We start from the raw sequence: 14,978 nt of genomic DNA, 5'->3' as shown, positions 1-14,978 counted from the left end.
AAAATGTCTGATTTTAAATCAGATTAGATCCATATAAAAAGGAAAAATTCTTTTCAAAATACTATGCAAATGACAATAATATGAATATAGGCTACCAGAGTCTTATTGGAAGGTGATGATTAGTGGAAAATATTGAAGAAAACAGCATAATAATTATGATTTAGAAGCCATGGTCTCCATATTTAAAATTAATATTTTGTGAAGCTTATTTCCCAGTGCTGGGACTCTGAGACGGGTAAGAATCTGAAAAGTAGATAATTGTGCCTCTAGGAGGATACAGTTTTTTTTAACCTTTTATTTTGAAAAAATTTGAAACATACTGAATAATAGAGAACTCCCGATACCCATGACTTCGATTTAAAAATTAACATTCGAAATTTTATGTATTTTTTGGCTGAAATGTTTTAAAACAATTATATATATCATGACATTTTATCTAAATATTTATGTATGCATTTCCAAAAAACAAGGACAATACACCATATTATCTCCATGCTCTTACTTAACAAAAGCATCACTCCTTATTGTCAGGTACGGTTTTATGTCTTCTACTTTCTTTCTCCATTATCCTAACATTCATTAGAAAATGGGAATACAGGGCGCCTGGGGTGGCTCAGTGGTGTAAGCCGCTGCCTTCGGCTCAGGTCATGATCTCAGGGTCCTGGGATCGAGTCCCGCATCGGGCTCTCTGCTCGGTAGGGAGCCTGCTTCCCTCTAACTCTCTCTGCCTGCCTCTCTGCCTACTTGTGATCTCTCTCTGTCAAATAAATAAATAAAAAAATTTAAAAAAAAAAATGGGAATACAGACATTTGTATTCTAATTGCCCTTAAGCTCTTTTTTCTATTTTTTAAGATTTGTTTATTTATTTGAGAGAGAGAGTAAGAAGGAACACAAGCAGGGGGAGTGGGAGAGGGAGAAGCAGGCTTCCCTCTGAGCAGGGAGCCCGATGCGGGGCTTGATTCCAGGACCCCGGGATCATGACCTGAGCTAAAGGCAGATGCTTAACGACTGAGCCACCCAGACATCTATGTGCTTAAGCTCCTTTTTCCTTTTTTAAAAATTATTTATTGCCCAAGACTTCTCTATTATAACTTCCCTTTCTATAATTGAGTTACCCAGATCATGTGATCTCTTTGATCCCTTTTAGCTCTCATAGCCCCTGACTTCCTGGGTAGAACTGGTTGTGAGCTACAAATTTGACTTGGGAAACTACTGGTACAGAACCAGGTGAGCATGATTTCTCTCAGTTTAATGTCCAGCAGGAGAGCAAGTCTCTAGTCTTGGAGAAAACCAGGATTGTATTTTATTCACTGATGTGTATCCAGCAGCTGGCACAGAGCAGGGCATATAATAAGGACTCAATAAATAAATGATGAGTGAACAATGAGTAATTGAATAGGTTAATGCATAAATGAATTGATTAATTAGCCATTCAGTGCTCAGTAGTAACAGATAAAGCCAACCAAGAGGAGCTGGATATAGTAGAGCCATATATCGTAGCCAAGGCATTTGTACATTTCTTAAATTCCTATTGGGAGAGATCTATCCCATGTCAAGACATCAGTAGTACTTTATATAGCCATCACCAGTGGTATTTTTTTTTTTTTTAATGGCTAGAGGTCTGCCAGCATGTTCATGAAGAGAAACAGAAATAAGAAGTGCTATAGGTTACGTTGTGTCCCCTCAAAGGATGTTGAAGTCCCAACCCCCAGTCTCTATAAAGTGACCTTATTTGGAAATAGGGTCTTTTTGAGTTAAGATGAGGTCATTTGGGAAGGCCAGAATCTAGCAGAGTTGAGGTTATAAATAAGAAAACTTGGACATAGACCAGACATGAATAGAGGAAAGACAAGCGAAGAGACAAGAAGAAGGCCTTCTACGGACTTGGAGCACCTGAGATCACCAGAAGCTAGGAGAGAGGCATGAACAGATCATCTCTCCCAGCGCTCAGCAGGGACCAACCCTGAGAACATCTTGAGGGCAGGCTGGGAGCCTCAAGGACTAGAAGATGATACATTTCGGTGATCATTTAAGCTACCCAGTTTGTGGTACCTTGTTAGAGCAGCAACCCTGCAAAACTAATACAGGGACCTAGACAAATCTTTGCGTGGAAGTTGAGATAATACATTTTCCAAACAATTTTAATAAAAACCTCAGGAGAATGTTATATGAAACATATAAGTTATATGAAACAGAACATTCTCTTGAGCATGAATACCAGGTATTTTGGACATATGTGAGCACCAGGATAGGGGAAGGAAAAAAAAGGGGGAGAGAAAAGTACCCTCTTTTATTGTTCCTAGGGCCACTCTGGCTGGGCCAGATCAGCTAGTGTTTCTAACAAGATTTGTTCTTACACATGGGATCTCTGGGCAGTTAATTCTTGCCCACGTGTGTTGGGATTTTCATGATAATAAACTCTTTATTCTGGAGCTAAATGTCCTTGTTCAGAATTAGAAGATATTTAAAAAAAAAAAAAAAAAAAAGGTTGTGGGGCATCTGGGTGGCTCAGTCAGGTTAAGCATCTGCCTTCAGCTCAGGTCATGATCTTGGAGTCCCAGGACCAAGCCCCATGTCGGGCTTTCTGCTCAGCGGGGGCCTGCTTCTCCCTCTCTCTCTATGGCCTTTCCCTCTCAAATAAAATCTTCTAAAAAAATTAAAAAAGGGTGGTTTACTTTCTCCTGATCCCAGCAAAGGTTTAGTGGAGAAAGATGGCAACTATTTGCATAACTTTCAATAGAGATTCAGTATAAAAATTGTTAAGGGTGTGAGCTCCAAAAACCTCCCTGGTTTTGCTTCTTACTAGCTGTTTCCTTTGCCATATCATTTCACCTTCCTGTGATTCTGTTTCCACATCTGAAAATAAGGATAATAGCATCTCCCTCACAGAGGGAGAAGAAGTGATTTAAACATGTGAAAGGCTTAGACAAATGAGTGGCACATAGTAAGCACTCAGTACGTAATAGCCAGATGATAATTTCATTATTTTAATACTTATGACATAAGTATACTTACGACATATCTTACTTTGCTTTCCATGAATTCTTTAGACATGATGATGTTCTGGTTAGATATTAAGAAGATGGTAATGAGTTGGGTTTAGTAAGTGTAATTCTCCCCAGATGTGTAGTTTAATGATAGACATCCCTCCAGTTGTAGGGACCAGAACATCCAGGGTCCGTTTTCTATATAAGGGAAAGATTTCACATTTTAGGAGTGTATGTGCAATGTAAATATAGGATGGCCCATTTAGCAAATTACCTATCCTCAAGAATGGGTTCCCAAGAGAGTAAATGCTGTTGAAAAATTAGTGTTTTTCTCTAATCAATACAGGCTTGTTGAGTGCCTACTGAGTGCCTGCTGGTCATATCATTTCTAGTTCTGAAGGCCGGATGCATACGTGACCAAAGAATATTTGAGCATCCTGTCTCACAAAAGGCTATATATACAGGGGGTGTGTGTGTTTGTTTTTTAGTTCGTTAGTATGGGAAAATGGCATTTCTGGATTCTGAATCAACTCACTAAGCTGCATAAATTGGGTGGGTTAAGATGTACCCCTGTCTAGGGGCTGTTAAAAAACTGTGTGTGGGGCGCCTGGGTGGCTCAGTGGGTTAAAGCCTCTGCCTTCAGCTCAGGTCATGATCTCAGGGTCCTGGGATCGAGCCCTGCATCGGGCTCTCTGCTCTGTGGGGAGCCTGCTTCCTCCTCTCTCTCTGTCTGCCTCTCTGCCTAGTTGTGATTTCTATCAAATAAATAAAATCTTAAAAAAAATAAAAAAATAAAACTGTGTGTGTACGAATGGCATCGGTGCTGGAAACCTCAAATGCCATCTCTGAAATCAGTCAACTGTATAGTTAATATGGAACAGGACAGCTAGTTTGAATGTTGGTTATCTATGTTTTATGTAGATGTAACTTTCGCGTGGTGAACCTGTTTATAAGATTATAGCAATGGCCATCAAATTCTATCAGCTAACATTTTGTGAATATCTGCTATGTACAGATATACCAAACTCTGAGAATGTTTACCAACATGCTGAAAAGTCTCAAGTTCAGATTTGATTTAGACAAAAAGGAAGACCATAAATTGGATGCAATTCAGATTATCCTCTCCCGTTGCCTATTGATTTTGTTTAAGGACAGACACAAATTATGTGATACCACGTTGGAAATTAGCAAGGGTATTGTAGGTTCTTTCATGTAATTCTTGAGAACTTGTATCAGAAGGACAGATTGGAAAGAGACTATAATTGGAAAGGTTTTCTTTTGTGGGTGAAAGGCATTTTTAGTAAAGAAGCAATTGCTAGCATATGATCTATTGAGGGAATTTCCCCCAAAAGTTTGGATAGCATATTAAGTCATAGCCCTGTTTGATCAAATAAGCTTTCACATATTGCTAAAAGAACTGGGTTGGAATAGAAAAATAGGTCATGGTTTCAAAACACAAATATCAGTTAGAATACTGCTAAATACCTCAGTATTTTGTTATGGTCCTTGAATCTACAGCATCATTTCAAGGAGCCATAGACTTGAGCCCAAGCGAGCAGTAGATGCCTTGAAGACATCATGATAAGAAGCCCATCTCTTCTGTCATTTCCTCATATGTTAACCACAGATGTATCTTTAAGTCTCTTACTCTCAATGAATATTACATATAAGAAAACAAGTTAAAACTTGAGATTTGAAACCGAGTAGGTAGTTTTGAGATCTAAGAGGGGGGAATAAACCCTCCAGCACCTAAAACAGATTTTTTTTCCTTAAGAATAACTGCATATTGCACCCATCACAAAACAGAAATTGCAGCCTTTTTACGGCTCAGATAAGGTCAGATTGCAGTTTTAACAGAATATATCTTCATGTTTATTCTAATAAGCATCATGTTTGAAAAGTAAGCTGGCACCTTTTAAAAGTCACACATTTTGTCTAGATGGTATAGCGGGAATGCAACATTACTGGCAAAACAAGGTACGGAAGTTGAAAAACAAAAAATGCTATAAAATAAAAGAATAAAAAGCACAGATTTATATCAGCTTTTAGTAGTATCTGTGAGGTTACAAATAAGTTTTTAACAGACGTGAGGGGTGTTTGTGAACATAAACGTACTGCTTAAACATCGCATGCTTTGCTCCTCTTCTGACATATAGTGATTTTCATTAGTAACCATTTAGTTTCTTGCGAAGATTTTCACATTATAGTATCTTGTAGATAGAATGGGGAAATACTATACCTTATTCAATAAGATAAATACTAGCTTCTTTTTTTTTTTTAAAGAATTTATTTATTTATTTGACAGAGAGAAAGATCACAAGTAGGCAGAGAGGCAGGCAGAGAGAGAGGGGGAAGCAGGCTCCCCGCTGAGCAGAGAGCCCGATGCAGGGCTCGATCCCAGGACCCTGAGATCATGACCTGAGCTGAAGGCAGAGGCTTAAACCACTGAGCCACCCAGGTGCCCCAATACTAGCTTCTTTTAAAGAGCCTTCAAAGTTTCTGAGTAAGTCTGCACATTCTTGCTAGAGTTTTCCAAAATTTCCATTTAAAAAAGTCCTGAAGAGTGATTGTCTCCCTCCAGAGTATAATTTCCACCAGCCTCTGATAATGAGAACTTAACAGATACATTTCTTGATACAACAAGGTGTGTTAAATAAAAGGATTAATTAGGGGCGCCTGGGTGGCTCAGTGTGTTAAGCCTCTGCCTTTGGCTCAGGTCACGATCCCAGGGTGCTGGGATTGAGCCCCGCTTCGGGCTCTCTGCTTGGCAGGGAGCCTGCTTCCCCCCTCTCTCTCTGCCTGCCTCTCTGCCTACTTGTGATCTGTCTGTCCAATAAATAAATAAAATCTTTAAAAAAAAAAGGATTTAATTGTATAAAATAGTATAAATTACAATAAGATATGAGAGTGTATGACAAAAATGGAAGTTCTTAAAGAGTGAATCCCATTTTGGGGGACTGAATATGCATCTCTAATGTCTGTAAAGTGGAGGTAAAGTAGTAATGTGATTTAATGGGTGGTTACATCCCACTGGCCAGTGACATTTGTTCACCTTGTGTCTTGCTTTTTTCTCTCTCAGCTCCATAACCCCTCGCATCCTTTCTCGAGCTGACATATTTCCTGTCCATCACATCAAGTGTTGAGAAATGCTTCCATTTGAGCCAGTGTGGCTGCTTGGTGCTTAGGATTCCTGGTTGCTTGGGGAGCAGGAAGGCAGCAGATTTGACTCTTGACGGGGAAGAGGTCCTTACCTTTTCCATCAGCTATGAGCATGTCACTCAATCTTGCATAAACTGAAAGAACCAGAAACTGGTTGGGTTAGGGGGTTAGTCACCAATCAACTAGTTTGCTTTCGGTACAAAAATGAATAAATCATTTTCTTTCCAAACCACCTCTTCCACCTGTTTCCTTTTTTATACACTGAATCCTCACTTACTGGCCAGCCATACCGTTTTTAGAGTTGTCATTGGTGCTCTTATCCAAGAACCATGGTTCTTCTTTGTCTCCCTTCTTCCCTTCACCAGTGAGCTAGTCCGCCCTCCCATTGCCCTTTGTCTGGACTATCGTTATATTCTCCTAATTGGATTCTCTGCTTCTATTTCCTCATTTTGGTGCTGCCCCTGATGGAAAAAGGAAATGATTACTAAATTGAGGAAAGTCATATAAAAAGAAAATTATTAAAAAATGCATTAGGGAGGGGCACCTGGGTGGCTCAGTTGGTTAAGCATCTGCCTTTGGCAGAGGTCATGATCTCAAGGTCGTGGGACTGAGTTTTGCATTGGGCTCCCTGCTCAGTGGGGAGTCTGCTTCTCTCTTCCTCTGTCCTTCACCCCTGTTGATGCTCTCTCTCTCTCTCAAACAAATAATATCTTTAAAAAAAATTAAAATGCATTAGGGAGCTAGATACTTACATTTTTCTATGTCTAGCATGATTACAATGCAAATAATCACTTCCTACTTGATCTTGGTTCTCTTCAGTTTCCCCCTATAAGCTTGTCTTAAACTAGGGATAGTATATATATTTACACTTCAAGTGGAAAATATTAACTAGGTATTTTTTATTTCACAGGAAAAAGAAAGATAATATTTAAAAAGTTAACTAGAAAGCAAGTTTTATTTTAGATTAGAGGTTGGCAAACTTTTTCTGTAAAGAGCCAGATAGTAAATATTTTAGGCTTTTATGAGCTCTGTGGGCCACATATGGGTCTCTGCTGCATATTCTTTTTTTTCTTTCTTTTCTTTTTTTTTTTTTATAATCCTATAAAAATGTAAAAATCATTCTTAGCTCAAGGACACACAAAAATAGGACCTAGACTGCAAACCCTATTGTGGATTAAGTTCTGCTTAAACTTATTTTTGACTTCAACAAAATTTCAGAAATGGACAGAACCCCAAATTCTATACTATATGAAAAAACATGGACTTTGATGTTATATTGGCATGGGACTGAATCCTGCTTCCATCCTTTATTAGCACTGACTTAGACAGGCACTTAATTACTGGGGTGTTTGGCTTCCTCATATGTAAATGAGACCCATACTCTCTGGCTGGGAGGTTGCCTGGAATTAATGGCATAACTTGTGAAAGGTACTTTGCCCAGTGATTGTCACATAAGTAGAACCTCAACAAATTTTCTTCCTTTCCTTATCTTGTTTGACAATATTTCCCAGCCTGTTCTTCTTTCTTCGGACTGTTCTTAAAGCATTCTAGACTGTGTTTTTCTACTACCGCATCTTCATAGAAATTCTCACTTTGACCTAATTTGTATCAAATTAATTTCTCAACATTTTGATTACTTGGGACAAATTATTGACTTTGCTTATACCAAAATCTCTACTTACCAAATGCAGTCGCTCCTGTATTTCTTCATTAGTGCATCAAGATCTATAATACTGATTAGAGAATTCTTCCAGTTCTCATAGAATATAAATATTTTAAGCCATATGCTGCACTAGTAGATTAAAAACAAACTAAAAAAAACAGGGGAGGTTATATTGGGTGTGGTGGGATAGATATTTGTTTGTTCTACCACTGTTTGATAGCATTCCATGATTATTTGAATTCTGCCTGCAATTCTCTATTAAGACCAATAATTATGCACCCGGTATTGGAGCACCAAATATATAAAGCATTTATTAACAGATTATAGACTCCACCTACAGACAACACTACAATAATATGGGGCTCCAGTACCCCATTTTCAACAACGGATAGAACATCCAGATGAAAATCAATGAGGAAACATTGGGCTTAAACTACATGTTAGACCAGATGGGACTAACAGACATATACAAGTCATCCCATCCAACCGCAGCAGAATACACATTCTTCTCAAGCACACATGGAACATTCTCTAGAATAGATCATATGTTAGGCCACAGAACAAGTATAGTAGTGAACAAATATAATACTAGAAGTCCTACCCAGAGCAATTAGGCAAGAAAAATAAAGTCATCCACATAGGAAGGGAAGCAGTAAAATTTTCTCTGTGGATGACATGCTGTTATATAGAGAAAACCCTAGACTCCACCAAAAAGCTATTAGAACTAATAAATGAATACAGTAAAGTTGCACGATACAATATCATGTTGCATGATACAATGATCAGTTGCATTTCTATACACTAGCAATGAGCTATTGGAAAGAGAAATTAAAATAACCCCATTTATATTAACATCAAAAAGAATAAAATATTTAGGAATAAATTTAACCAAGAACATGAAAGAACTATGTGTTGAAAACTACAAAACACTAATGAAAAAAAAACTGAAGAAGACATAGATAAATAGAAGGAAATTCCATGCTGATGGGTCGGAAGACTTAAAATTGTAAAAAGGTCCATGCTATTCAAAGCAATCAATAGACTCAATTTAGTCCTTATCAAATTTCCAGTGGCCTTTGTCACAGGAATAGAAAAATAATTCTAAAAATTGTTTGGAATCACAAAAGATCCTGAATTGCCATAGTCATCCTGTGAAGGAAGAAGAGTGTTGGAGGCCTTACACCTCCTGATCCCCAACGGGGTTACAAAGTTCCAGTAATCAGAACAGTGTGGTATTAGCATAGGAAGAGACACATAGATCAATGCAACGGGATAGAGACTCTGGAAATAAACTCTTGCATATATGGTCAATTAATCTTTGATAAGAATATATATGTGTAGGGAAAAGATAATCTCTTAAATGGTGTTGGGAAAATGGGACAGCTAATGGAAAAGAATGAAAGTGGGCCCATCCATATCTTACACCATACACAAAAATTAACTCCAAGTGGATTAAAGACTTGAACATAAGATTTGAAACCATAAAACTTCTGGGAGAAAACAGAGAGAAGCTCCTTGACATTGGTCTTCCAGTGATCTTTGGATTTGTTACCAAAAGTAAGGGCAACTAAAGCAAAAATCAACAAGTGGGACTACATCAAATTAAAAACCTTCTGTATAGTGAAGGACATCATCAACAAAATAGGCAATTATGGAATGGGAGAAAACTTTCATAAATCACATATCCAATGAGAGTATATCCAAAATATGCAAAGAACTCCTGCAACTCAATAACAAAAATGAACCAAAACAACCCAATTAAAAAATGGGCAAAGGACCTATATAGACATCTTTTCCAAAGAAGACATCCAAATGGCCAACAGGTATATAAAAAGGTATTCAGCATAACTAAATCATCAGAGAAATGCAAATCAAAACCACAGTGTGGTATCAACTCACACCAGTTAGGCTATTATTAAAAAGAGGAGGTAACAAGTATCGGGGAGTATGTGGAGCAAAGGGAACCCTGGTGCACTGTTGGCGGGAATGCAAACTGGTGCAGCCACTGTGGAAGACAGTATGGAGGTTCTTCAAGAAATCAAAAACAAAACTACCATATGATCCAAGAATCCACTTCTGGGTGTATATCCAAAGGAAATGAAATCATTATCTCAAAGAGGCATCTTTAACGCGGGTCCACTGCAGCACTATTCAAATGAATTACTGTATTCTGAGTCAAATGGTTAGCATATGTTTTCTTTATTATATTATTACCTTCTTGTCTTTAGCTTAACTGAACTTTAGGTAATTTTCTTTGGATTATAGGACCCTGTCCTTTTTTTTTTTTTTTTTTAGAGCATTTACCTTAGAAAACATGAAACTGTAAGCTCTTTCTCTGTGCGTTTGAGATGGAAATCTCTTCCCAGCCTCTTGCCCATTTTGTAACCAGGAATGTCTTTTTCAAGGACCTGGGAGCCATCCCTTTAAAATGTAGTGATTAAGAAAGATTGTGCCCTTATCCCCTTGACTCTGAGAAAGGGTCGGAACCTACACACCAATTAACAACATGGACAGCCCTAGTCACACTGACCAGCCTTCCTTTAACCTCCTGCAGTTAGGTCACTAGCTCACCCCCTGCACTTTAAAACTTGCCCATTTTTTGTTTCAGCAGAGTTGAGTTCAAACTCCCCACCCAGTTGCAGCAGTCTCTCTCTCTCATTCAGTAGCTGTGAATAAAGTCTTCCTTGTCTGGGTAGCTTGTCCATGCAGTGTCCCTTTGACAGTGATTGAGAGTGAAGACTCTGGTGTCAGACTCTCGCTCCACTTTATTACACAAATCAAATACTCTCACTAGGCTTCAGTTTGTGCTGGAGTAAAATGGAGGCGACGGTACCTACCTACAGGATCTTTGGGAGGGTCAGTGAATATAAACCTCTTAGCATGCTACCTGAAGCATATTAGGCACTCCATAAGTTTTAGGTCTGTTTTTTGTTTGTTTGTTTGTTTGTTTGTTTTGTGACTAATGACTACCTGAAAAACTTCTTGATAGGTCTTTTTTTTTTTTTTAATTTCAATTCAATTTAGTGAACATGTAGAGTACTATTAGTTTCTGGGGTAGAATTGAGTGATTCATTGGTTGCATACAACACCCAGTGCTCATTACATTAAGTGCCCCCCTTAATGTAATTAAGGTAACCCAGTTACCCCATCCCCCAGCCACCTCCCCTCCAGCAACCCTCAGTTTGTTCCCTAGAGTTAAGAGTCTCTTATGGTTCGCCTATAGTAAATAGTAGTAAATTACTCTAGTGTATTTAAAATGTTTCCATTTGCTGAATTACCAGTATGTATGTTTGCAGGGTATCTGCTTTGCAAAGTGAAGTCTGTTTGGTTCTTGAACTAAATAGAGTGCATGATAAATAGTGAGAGCAAGCAACCAGTTACACATCTGATCCTGGGGTCTAGTTATTTAGGGCAGAGGGATCGGTTACTTCTGAGGCCATGTTGAGAAACAGTGTCCGTGGGCGAGAGAGAGAAAGCTGAAATACCATGTTTCCAGACACTCTAGCAAGCTATATTCTCCATCAAATGAAGAAAACTCTCTGCTGTTTATATTTTGAAGGTCAAATTGTCTCCTTCTTTGGCTATCATAAAACCAAGAACTTAGGCTAAAATTCAATACTACATTGTCTTTTGACGGGCATTATACTGAAAGCACAGGTTGTATTGCGGTCCTCTGTTGTCTTGAAGCTGTGTCGGGAAATGTCGCCTCGGGCCCCTGTTTTAAAGAAGTACACGTGAAACAACACACAAATTTTAAACCGCTTCGTTTTGGGAAGGAGCACGGTAACGTAGTTGGGAACTACTCTGGCTACACATGAGGATGAGTGTCTCGTCCTATCAGTTCCCTATTCAGGGCATGCTGTATCTGTAAAACCACTTCCCCCCCTTCTTTCTCTCTCCAAAAGTAACCTGAGAAAAATTCACTTGAATCGCCATCTGACTTTTAACAATCTATATTCTGTTTGGAGACCCGGCTTGCAATTCTGACTGACTTACAAGATAACAGTGATGATAGGGATCGGTCTGAAAGGCCAAAAGTACTGCATTGATGTTCCATCTTAAATACAGGCAACATGGTGGTGGTTTTTTTTGTTTGTTTGTTTTTTTAAAAAGACATTACCTCTTATAGGCTATTTACTGTTTTTATACTTCTTGTTAATGGAGTTCCCTATAACATTAGGTTTATATTTTTAGATTGTTGGCTCTCCTCTCCCCTCCCTGCTTGAAACATGTTTATGTTTAAGGGAGGGGTTACAAGAAAAGGCAGGCCTCGGAAGCTGTATGAATATGGATTTAAAAGAAAAAAAAAACCAAACAACCTATTGTAGTTTATGATGTCTAGATGCCCACCTAGAGGGAAGAGAATTTAGAGTAAAATAAAAAGGACTAAAATCTAAGTCAACTCAGAAACAAGATATGCCCATGATGAAGTAAGGATTTAAGCTGGAAAGTTAGTTGTTATGGCCCCCAGTTGTATATATTTTATCCTGAGGCACCATTTAGTTTAATAAAATGTAGATCTGAGGCTGTTCTTAACCTATCAGTTTCTTAAGACTTAATTATAAAGGTTATATTTTCAGAGGACAAAAGCATTACTCATTTCTCTGTTCATGTCTTCCAGGTTTATCTTGCAGATTATGGACTTTGCTACAGATATTGTCCCAATGGGAACCACAAACAGTATCAGGAAAATCCTAGAAAAGGCCATAACGGGACACTAGAGTTTACCAGCGTGGATGCCCACAAGGGAGTAGGTAGGTTTCTTCTTTTTCTTAGTTTTATTTCGGAAGAATGATTAAAGAGTAATAGGGCCCATGAAATGACCTTTGCCTAGTCAGTTTGAAGAGTAAGAACGTTGCCAAGATTTTTATTGAAAGTAGTGAATTCCTGTATGTCAATGAATATTTCTTCTACCAGAGGGAAGAGACAGAGATTGTGAAAAGTGAGAAGGGTGCAACAGGGTGTCAAGTAAGCAAAACTTGATGCTGATTTGGGGCAGGAAATCAGTAGTTTGTGTAGGTTAAACTTGGAGGTCAGCAAGTGAATTTGTACGCTGTCACTAATATTACAGATTTGGTAAAGGTGCACATGGGAAGAATTATTCCCGTTTTTCACTTGGCCCTTATCAGAGTTTTAGAAGATACCATCTCTCAACAATAAGGAAATCTCTTCTGAAACTATAAAGTGTTAACTTGTGGAAATCTCTCCTAGTCGCTTTTCATATATCTTACTTATTTAAACTCACTTTGATGGTATTGGAAACACATTTGCAGGTAAATTACATACATAGTCCTTTTATTGGATATTGATTGTACTGCCTTGCATTCCAAGGCAGACTTAATTCAACAATTCCCTAATTAGTTAAAGTCATAACCTATGTCTTGTATTCATTTACCATTAATTAAACCTTAGCTGTTTATTACACTGCAGTCCAAATCCAATAGCCGACCCAGAAAGCCATGGAAAAGGAAGTAGGAGGTCAATATTGAAAATATATGGTGCAGAGTCCCACTGATGGTTGCTTTGTTCACAATCAATATGGTCAATGCAACTGTACTTTCTTAGTTGCTCTGTCAGCAAGACAAAAAGTCAATTCTAATGTTATGCTTGTAAAAAAAATGGTGATTATTGAAAAAGTTTGCCTTTCAAAATTATATTCTTTGTAAACTTTATTTATACAAGTATATTCAAGTATGCTAAACCATAAAAATAATTTAAAAACAGCTTTGAAAGGACCCTGTGTCACTAAAAGGTAATTACACATTTGCACTTGTTAATGGCTGTTGAACTGTTACCCTAAACTGATACTTTCTGATGAGTTTTAGTCGGTGCAAACAACTGTATATTATTGCCTTTTCTATTAAAAGGACCATCGGCCATGTAATGTGGGGGGTCTTGATCATTTGCCAGAGCAGTTAAAACCCACACTAGTGTAAGGTAAGCCAGTGAAAAAGTGAAACAGGTGTGTCAGTTGCATACCTTCCTTCCAGGAAGAATCATAGGTTCAATTTTCTGAAGTGGAAATTACTCTTTATATTCCTGATCAGAGTAACGGGAACCACTACTTTTTTTTTTTTTTTCAAGAATAAGATAGTTAGAAAAGTAATGACCACAAGAAATTTAGTAATATTATATAATTTTTCACCATTTACATTGTTAATGAGTCAGTGAGCATTTAAAGATATAAATGGGACATAGCTTTAATTAAGAAATGTAAGAGTCGAATGCTTACTGATACATTTTTTTCAATTTAAAGTTCTTTCACTCCGAGTGAATTTTGTTCCTCATTTTTTGCCAGATTTATTAGTATGGAAGAATTTGCACAAACCCAGAAATACTTTTTTCATAGCAGTATAACTGGAAATTCATCATACAGATTCTTAAGCATTGGCCCCGGCATGTTAAATGATATTCACTTATGGTTGGGCCCCTTATTACTATAACCGATAGCTCTCATACTGATGCTCTCTGATATTATCTATTAAAAGGGCTAAGAAACAACTGTGATTGCAGAATGGGAAGTAGAATTGTTACATGTTAGTTGGATCAGTGTTTGGACTATGGTAATTCTAAACGTCCTCTACAGTCATTACATTGTTCAGGGCAGTGTTTTCATTGTGCTGTCTTCATGAACAATTTAAACCATTTTTTATTCTGGAGTCCATTTTAAGTTTTTTTTCTCTCTAAATAATAACACATGTTGATGAGTTGGGTAGATTTCACCATGCTAGGTCCCTGAGGAGAAGACTGAACTGAGAATGATGGTAGAAAGATGGTATTACTTCCCTGGGAGGACTGTTCAGGGAAGTGCCTATATTACATATTTTTGGTATTTGCTAGAAAGTTGTATGCTGGAGTGAATAATTCATTTTTATTGAGGTTTCACAGGATTCTTATAAAAAGTAGATTCCCTTACTTCATTTAAAATGGAATTTACACTAAGCTTCTAGATGTATTTCTATCTACTTAGACCTATATGTAGATATAGATGTCTACATAGATAGACATACATATACAGTTAACCTTGAAGAACACAGGGTTAGGGGTGCTGACTCCCCATGCAGTTAAAAATCCATGTATAACTTTTGACTCCCCCAAAACTTAACCACTGATAGCCTACTGATAACCAGAAGCCTTACCAGATAACAGCCAATTAACACATTTTTTT

General features: G+C 37.8%; 1 protein-coding gene across 6 annotated transcripts in view; it reads left to right on the top strand.

The window, feature by feature from the left end:
• The window catches only part of VRK2 (VRK serine/threonine kinase 2), a 119,033-nt gene that overhangs the window by 69,287 nt on the left and 34,768 nt on the right, over positions 1-14,978 (top strand). For all 6 annotated transcript variants that reach the window (XM_045979378.1, XM_045979377.1, XM_045979380.1 and 3 more), the window contains one exon: positions 12,432-12,564. In XM_045979378.1, the coding sequence (XP_045835334.1) occupies positions 12,432-12,564 (133 nt within the window). The remainder of the gene's footprint in view (positions 1-12,431; positions 12,565-14,978) is intronic.

This window comes from Meles meles, chromosome 15 (genome assembly GCF_922984935.1).
Source record: "Meles meles chromosome 15, mMelMel3.1 paternal haplotype, whole genome shotgun sequence".
Lineage (NCBI taxonomy): Eukaryota > Metazoa > Chordata > Mammalia > Carnivora > Mustelidae > Meles > Meles meles.
Note: the sequence above shows the minus strand (reverse complement) of the source record. Positions and strands in the feature narration are given on the sequence as shown.